At 67.4% G+C, this 9,153-nt stretch overlaps 1 protein-coding gene across 1 annotated transcript; it reads right to left on the bottom strand.

Moving 5' to 3' along the window:
• Nucleotides 1–2,288: 2,288 nt before the first annotated feature.
• LOC144954417 (ER membrane protein complex subunit 1-like) lies at nucleotides 2,289–8,862 on the bottom strand (the record flags this gene model as incomplete). Its single annotated transcript, XM_078884918.1, has 4 exons — nucleotides 2,289–2,531; nucleotides 2,667–2,804; nucleotides 6,187–6,306; nucleotides 8,571–8,862. Coding segments are annotated over 4 exons (793 nt in total), but the record flags the coding sequence as incomplete, so codon positions are not given.
• Between the last annotated feature and the right edge of the window lie 291 nt (nucleotides 8,863–9,153).

The following is a 9,153-nucleotide window of genomic DNA, read 5'->3' as shown; positions in this document are numbered from 1 at the left end:
CCCACCCTACTCACCACCCCACTCACCTACCCACCCACCCAACAACCCACCCACAACCCACTCACCACCCTACTCACCACACCACCCACCCACCAACCCACTCACCACCCCCACTCACCACCACCCCACCCCACTCACCACCCACCACCCACCCACTCACCACCCCACTCACCCCCACTCACTCACATCTCCCACTCACCACTCACCCACTACCCACCCTACTCACCCACCCTACTCACCACCACCACTCACCTACCCACCCACCCACCAACCCACCCAACAACCCACTCACCACCCCACCCACTCACCACCCCACTCACCACCACCCACCACCCCACCCACCCACCCTATTCACCACTCACCCACTCACCCACCCACTCACCACCCCACCCACCCACCCACTCATCACCCCACTCACCCACCCACTCACCCACCCACCCACTCACCACCCCCCCACACCCCCCCACCACCCCCCCCACCACGAGCCAGTTCTCCGAATGGACCATCCTCAGCGGGCCCCGTGCTGTCCGCACCACCGCCGAGTGGAGCAGGGAGCCCGTCACCGTGTCCACCAGCACCACCGACACCCACCCACCCCACTCACCCTACTCACCACCCTACTCACCACCCTACTCACACCACTCACTCACCCTACTCACCAGTCACCCACTACCCACCCTACTCACCCACCCTACTCACCACCCCACCCACCCACCCCCACCACCCACCCCCCCCACCCCTACCCACCCTACTCACCCACTCACCACCCCATCCACTCACTCACCACCCCACTCACCCACCACTCACCCACCACCCACTCACCACCCCCACCCATCCACTCACCACCCCACCACCCACCCACCACCCACCCCTCACCCACCCCACCCCACCCCCCCCCCCCACCCACTACCCACCCTACTCACCCACTCACCACCCCATCCACTCACATCACCACCCCACCCACCACCCCACTCACCCACCCACCCACCCACAACCCCACTCACCCACTCACCACCCCACTCACCACCCCACTCACCACCCCACCCACCCACCCACCACCACCACCCACCCACCACCACCACCCCACTCACCACCCCCACCCACCCCCCCACCCACCCACCACGAGCCAGTTCTCCGAATGGACCATCCTCAGCGGGCCCCGTGCTCTCCGCACCACCGCCGAGTGGAGCAGGGAGCCCGTCACCGTGTCCACCAGCACCACCGACACCCAGCCACCCCACTCACCCTACTCACCACTCACCCACTCACCCTACTCACCTACTCACCACCCTACTCACCACCCCACTCACCACCCCACTCACCCCACCCACCACCACACCCACTCACCCACTCACCACCCACCCACCCACTCACCCACCACACCACCCACTCACCCACTACCCACCACCCCACCCACACTCACTCACCACCCACCCCACCCACCCACTACCCACCCCACTCACCACTCACCACTCACCCACTCACCCTACTCACCACCCCACTCACCACCCCACTCACCCACTCACCACCCACTCACCCACTCACCCACTCACTCACTCACCCACTCACCCTACTCACCACTCACCCACTACCCACCCTACTCACCCACTCTACTCACCACCCCACTCACCTACCCACCTACTCACCACCCTACTCACCACCCCACTCACTCACTCACCTAATCACCCACTCACCCACCCACCCACTCACCTAATCACCCACTCACCCACCCACCCACTCACCACCCACCCACTCACCCACCCTACTCACCACCTTACTCACCCACCCACCCACCCACCCACCCAAAACCCCACTCACTCACCCACTCACCACCCCACCTCACCACTCACCACCCCACCCACCCACTCACCACCCCACCCACCCACCATACCACTCACCCACTCACACCCACCCCCACTCACCCACTCACTCACCCACTCACTCACCACCGCCACCCACCCGCCACCCCACCCACTCACCCACTCACCACTCACCCACCCACTCACCACCCCACTCACCCACTACCCACCACTCACCCACTCACCCACCACCCCACCCACTCACCACCCCACTCACCCCACCCACTCACTCACCACCCACCCACTCACCCACTCACCCACCCCACTCACCACCCACCCCCACTCACCACCCACCCCACCCACTCACCCACCCACTCACCCACCCACTCACCACTCACCCACTACCCACCCCATTCACCCTACTCACCACCTCCCCCCACCCCCCCACCACCCCCCCACCACCACCCCCACCCACCCCCCCCCACCCACCACGAGCCAGTTCTCCGAATGGACCATCCGCAGCGGGCCCCGTGCTCTCCGCACCACCGCCGAGTGGAGCAGGGAGCCCGTCACCGTGTCCACCAGCACCGACACCCAGCCACGCTCCGAAGGCGGCCCGGCACCACCGCCACCACCGGTTGTGCCAGTTGTGCCGGTGGTGGTGGCGGTGGTGGCGGTGGTGCCGGGCTCGACGCTCTGAAGAGCCACGGCCACCACGTTGCGGTTCAAGTACTGGGGTGGGGTGGGGAGAGAGAGACGCTCACACACGTATACACACACGTGTACACACACGTGTACACACACGTGTACACACACACGTACACACACACACGTACACACACACGTGTCTCCCCCCCCCCCCCGCACCTTGTACATGACGCTGCGGTCCCCCAAGACTCTGCCGGGCGAGTGGACGTGCTCCCCGGGCCGCTTGCCCTCCACGCTGACGATGGTCTGCGTCTCGGGGGAGAAGAAGAGACGCCACACCGGGGAGACACGCAGATCCTGGGAGACACGGGGGGGGGGGGGGGGGGGGGAGAGACACGGGGGGGGGGGGGGGGGGGAGAGACACGGGGGGGGGGGGGAGACAAGGGGGGAGAGACACGGGGGGGAGGGGGGAGACATGGGGGGGGAGAGACAAGGGGTGAGAGACACGGGGGGGGGGGAGACACGGGAGGGAGATGGGGGGAGAGACGGGGAGAGACACGGGGGGAGAGACACGGGAGGAGAGACACGGACGGGGGGGAGACACGGGGGGGGAGATGGGGGGAGAGACAGGGAGAAACACGGGGGGGGAGACACGGGGGGGAGACACGGGGGGGGGGGGAGACACGGGGGGGGAGACACGGGGGGGGAGACACGGGGGGGGGAGACACGGGGGGGGGAGACACGGGGGGGGAGACACGGGGGGGGAGACACGGGGGAGAGACACGGGGGGGAGACACGGGGGGGGGGGAGACACGGGGGGGAGACACGGGGGAGAGACACGGGTGGAGACACGGGGGGGAGACACGGGGGAGAGACACGGGGGGAGACACGGGGGGGATTGATACGGGGGGGAGAGACACGGGGGAGACACGGGGGAGGGAGACACGGGGGGAGAGACACGGGGGGAGACACGGGGGGGGGAGACACGAAGGGAGACACGGGGGGGAGACACGGGGACAGAGACACGGGGTGAGAGGACACGGGGGGAGAGACACGGGGGGGAGGAGGAGACACGGGGGGAGAGACACGGGGAGGGAGACACGGGGGGGGAGACACGGGGGGGAGGAGGAGACACGGGGGGAGAGACACGGGGAGGGAGACACGGGGGAGAGACACGGGGGAGAGACACGGGGGGGAGACACGGGGGGGAGACACGGGGGGGGGGAGACACGGGGGGGAGACACGGGGGAGAGACACGGGTGGAGACACGGGGGGGAGACGGGGGGAGAGACACGGGGGGAGACACGGGGGGAGAGACACGGGGGGAGAGACACGGGGGGGAGGAGGAGACACGGGGGGAGAGACACGGGGAGGGAGACACGGGGGGGAGACACGGGAGGGGGGGAGACACGGGGGGGGAGACACGGGGGGGAGACACGGGGGGGAGACACGGGGGGAGAGACACGGGGGGAGAGACACGGGGGAGAGACACGGGGGGGAGACACGGGGGGAGAGACACGGGGGGAGACACGGGGGGGAGACACGGGGGGGAGACACGGGGGGGAGACAAGGGGTGAGAGACACGGGGGGATAGACACGGGGGGGGAGACACGGGGGGAGAGACACGGGGGGAGACACGGGGTGAGAGACACGGGGGGATAGACAAGGGGGGGGAGACACGGGGGGGAGACACGGGGGGGGGAGACATGGGGGGGGGGAGACACGGGGGGAGAGACACGGGGGGAGACACGGGGGGGAGACACGGGGGGGGGAGACACGGGGGGAGAGACACGGGGGGAGACACGGGGGGAGAGACACGGGGGGAGACACGGGGGGGGAGACACGGGGTGAGAGACACGGGGGGATAGACACGGGGGGGGAGACACGGGGGGAGAGACACGGGGGGAGACACGGGGTGAGAGACACGGGGGGATAGACAAGGGGGGGGAGACACGGGGGGGATACACGGGGGGAGAGACACGGGGGGGGGAGACACGGGGGGAGAGACACGGGGGGAGACACGGGGGGGAGACACGGGGGGGGGGGGGGGAGACACAGGGGGAGAGACACGGGGGGAGAGACACGGGGGGGGGGGGAGAGACACGGGGGGGGGGGAGACACGGGGGGAGAGACACGGGGGGAGAGACATGGGGGGGAGACACGGGGGGGGGAGGCACGGTCAGCGGCTCGGAGATGCGCACACACACGCTCAGACACACACACAGACACGCGGAGTGTGTCTCCCCCTGTGTCTCCCTGTGTGTCTCCCCGCGTCTCCCCGCGCGTCTCCCCGCGTCTCCCCGTGTCTCCCCACGTCTCCCCGCTTGTGTCTCCGTGTGTGTCTCCCCGTGTCTCTGTGTGTCGCCCCGTGTGTCTCCCCGCGCGTCTCCCCGTGTGTCTCCCCGCGTGTCTCCCCGCGTGTCTCCCCACGCGTGTCTCCCCGCGCGTGTCTCCCCGCGCGTGTCTCCCCGCGTCTCCCCGTGTGTCTCTCTCTGTGTGTCTCCCCGTGTCTCCCCGCGTGTCTCTCTCCGTGTGCCTCCCCACGTGTCTCCGCGTGTCTCTCCCCGCGTGTCTCCCCGTATCTCCTCGTGTCTCCCCGCGTCTCCCCGCTTGTGTCTCCGTGTGTGTCTCCCCGTGTCTCCCCGTGTCTCCCCGTGTGTCTCCCCGTGTCTCCCCGCGCGTCTCCCTGTCTCCCAGTGTGTCTCCCCCTGTGTCTCCCCGCGTGTCTCCCCGCGTGTCTCCCCGCGTGTCTCCCCGCGTGTCTCCCCGCGTGTCTCCCCGCGTCTCCCCGTGTCTCCCAGCGTCTCTCCCCGTGTGTCTCCCCGCGTGTCTCCCCGCGTGTCTCCCCGCGTCTCCCCGTGTCTCCCAGCGTCTCTCCCCGTGTGTCTCCCCGCGTGTCTCCCCGTGTCTCTCCCCGCGTGTCTCCCCGTGTCTCCCCGCGTCTCTCCCCGTGTGTCTCCCCCCGTGTCTCCCCGCGTGTCTCCCCGCGTGTCTCCCCGTGTGTCTCCCCGCATCTCCCCGCGTCTCCCCGTGTCTCCCAGCGTCTCTCCCCGTGTGTCTCCCCGCGTGTCTCCCCGCGTGTCTCCCCGTGTGTCTCCCCGCGTGTCTCCCCGTGTCTCCCCGCGTGTCTCCCCGTGTGTCTCCCCGCGTGTCTCCCCGTGTGTCTCCCCGTGTGTCTCCCCGCGTGTCTCCCCGTGTGTCTCCCCGCGTGTCTCCCCGTGTCTCCCCGCGTGTCTCCCCGTGTGTCTCCCCGCGTGTCTCCCCGTGTGTCTCCCCGCGTCTCTCCCCGCGTCTCTCCCCGTGTCTCCCCGCGTGTCTCCCCGTGTGTCTCCCCGCGTGTCTCCCCGTGTCTCCCAGCGTCTCTCCCCGCGTGTCTCCCCGTGTCTCCCCGCGTCTCTCCCCGTGTGTCTCCCCGCGTGTCTCCCCGCGTGTCTCCCCGCGTGTCTCCCCGTGTGTCTCCCCGCATCTCCCCGCGTCTCCCCGTGTCTCCCAGCGTCTCTCCCCGTGTGTCTCCCCGCGTGTCTCCCCGTGTGTCTCCCCGTGTGTCTCCCCGCGTCTCTCCCCGTGTCTCTCCCCGCGTGTCTCCCCGTGTCTCCCCCCGTGTCTCCCCGCGTGTCTCCCCGCGTGTCTCCCCGTGTCTCTCCCCGCGTCTCTCCCCGTGTCTCTCCCCGCGTCTCTCCCCGCGTGTGTCTCCGCGTGTGTCTCCGCGTGTCTCCCCCCGTGTCTCCCCCCGTCTCACAGGCTGCAGCTGGTATCCCTGGACGGTGCCGGCGGTGACGTTGGCGACAAAGAAGAAGACGGAGTGGGAGCAGGCGCGGAGCTGGGACAGCAGCGGCGGCGTGGACGGAGACACGGACACCTGCAGACAGAGACACGCGGGGAGAGACACGGTGAGACACGGGGTGGGACACGGGGGGACACGGGGTGAGACACACGGAGAGACACGGTGAGACACGGGGTGGGACACGGGGGGACACGGGGTGAGACACACGGAGAGACACGGTGAGACACGGGGTGGGACACGGGGGGACACGGGGTGAGACACAGGGTGAGACACCGGGTGAGACAAAGAGAGACACGCGGGGAGAGACACGCGGGGGGAGACACGGGGAGAGACACAGAGAGACACAGGGTGAGACACCGGGTGAGACACAGAGAGACACGGGGTGAAACACGGGGTGAGACACACACAGAGAGACACACACGGTGAGACACACAGAGAGAGACACGGACACCTGCAGGCAGAGACACGCGGGGGGGAGAGAGACACACAGAGAGACACAGGGTGAGACACGGGGTGGGACACGGGGAGACACGGGGAGAGAGACACGGGGTGGGACACGGGGAGACACGGGGAGAGAGACACGGGGTGGGACACGGGGAGACACGGGGAGAGAGACACGGGGAGACACGGGGTGGGACACGGGGAGACACGGGGAGAGAGACACGGGGAGACACGGGGTGAGACACCGGGTGAGACACACACAGAGAGACACACACGGTGAGACACACAGAGAGACACGGACACCTGCAGGCAGAGACACGCGGGGGGGAGAGAGACACGGTGAGACACAGGGTGAGACACGGGGTGAGACACGGTGAGACACGGGGTGGGACACGGGGGGACACGGGGGGACACGGGGGGAGACACAGGGTGAGACACACGGAGAGACACGGTGAGACACGGTGAGACACGGGGAGAGAGACACGGGGAGACACGGGGTGGGACACGGGGAGACACAGAGAGAGACACGGGGAGAGACAGACAGAGACACACACGGGGAGACACACGGGGAGACACACAGAAAGACACACAGGGAGACACACAGAGAGACACGGGCAGACACGGGGGGAGACACGGGGGGAGACACGGGGGGAGACACAGGGTGAGACACAGGGTGAGACACACGGTGAGACACAGGGAGAGACACGGGGAGACACGGGGAGAGACACACGGTGAGACACGGGGAAAGACAGACAGAGACACACACGGGGAGACACACGGGGAGACACACAGAAAGACACACAGGGACAGACACGGGGAGAGACACACAGAGAGACACACAGAGAGAGACACGGGGAGAGACACACAGAGACACACGGTGAGACACACAGAGAGACACACACGGGGAGAGAGACACGGGGAGAGAGACACACACGGGGGGAGACATGGAGTGAGACACACGGAGGAGGGGGGGGGGAAGAGAGACACACGGGGGGAGAGACACACGGTGAGACACAGGGAGACACACGGGGAGAGACACACAGGGAGAGAGACACGGGGAGAGACACACGGTGAGACACAGGGAGACACACGGGATGAGGCACACGGGGAGAGACACGGGGGAGACACACGGGGAGAGAGACACGGAGTGAGACACACACATGGGGGGAGAGACACATGGGGAGAGAGACACACACAGAGACACAGGGAGACACACGGGGAGAGACACACGGGGAGAGACACGGGGGGAGACACACGGGGAGAGAGACACGAAGTGAGACACGGAGTGAGACACACACGGGGGGAGAGACACATGGGGAGAGAGACACACACAGAGACACAAGGAGACACACGGTGAGACACACAGGGAAAGAGACACACAGAGACACAGAGAGACACACGGAGTGAGACACACGGAGGAGGAGGAGGGGGGGGGGGTGAGAGAGACACACGGAGTGAGACACACGGTGAGAGACACACGGGGAGAGAGACACACGGGGAGAGACACACGGGGAGAGAGACACGGTGAGAGACACACGGGGGGAGACACACGGGGAGAGAGACACACAGGGGGGGAGACACACGGGGAGAGAGACACGGTGAGAGACACAAGGGGAGAGACACACGGGGGGAGACACACGGTGAGACACACGGTGAGACACACGGGGAGACACGGGGAGAGACACACGGTGAGACACACACGGAGAGACACACACACGGGGGGAGACACACGGAGTGAGACACACGGAGGAGGAGGAGGGGGGTGAGTGAGACACACGGAGTGAGACACACGGAGTGAGACACACAGAGACACAGAGAGACACACGGAGTGAGACACACGGAGTGGGAGGAGGAGGGGAGGAAGGGGGTGTGAGTGAGAGAGACGCTGTCCGTCACACCGTCAGGTCTGTGTGTAGCAGCAGCAGCAGCTTCGTGTGGCTGGGGTCGCCCACTGTCACCGCTGCCTCCGCCTGCTGCTGCTGCTGCTGCTGCTGCTGCTGCTGCAGCTGCTGCTGCTGCTGCTGCAGCTGCTGCTGCTGCTGCTGCTGCTGCAGCTGCAGCGGTTGCAGCAGCAGCGTCTGGAGCAACGGGGTGGTGAGCGTGGCGCTGGGGGGGTTGGTGGTGTCCGGGCGGGGGAGTCGCGCGACCCGAGATCGGGTTGAACTCGACGAGGGAGGGGAGCGACGTGACCTGGCGGGAGAGAGACAGAGAGAGAGTTAGAGAGACACGGGGAGAGAGAGACACGGGGAGAGAAACACGGGGAGAGAAAGACACGGGGAGAGAGACACGGGGAAAGAGAGACACGGGGAGAGAAACACGGGGAGAGAAACACACGGGGAGAGACACGGGGAGAGAGACACGGGGAGAGAAACACACGGGGAGAGAAACGGGGAGAGAGAGACACGGGGAGAAAGACACGGGGAGAGAGACACGGGGAGAGAGACACGGGGAGAGAGACACGGGGAGAGAGACACGGGGAGA

Source organism: Lampetra fluviatilis, unplaced genomic scaffold (assembly GCF_964198595.1).
Source record: "Lampetra fluviatilis unplaced genomic scaffold, kcLamFluv1.1 SCAFFOLD_1508, whole genome shotgun sequence".
In the NCBI taxonomy this organism is placed as follows: Eukaryota; Metazoa; Chordata; class Hyperoartia; order Petromyzontiformes; family Petromyzontidae; genus Lampetra; species Lampetra fluviatilis.
This window is presented reverse-complemented; position numbering and strand designations above follow the sequence as displayed.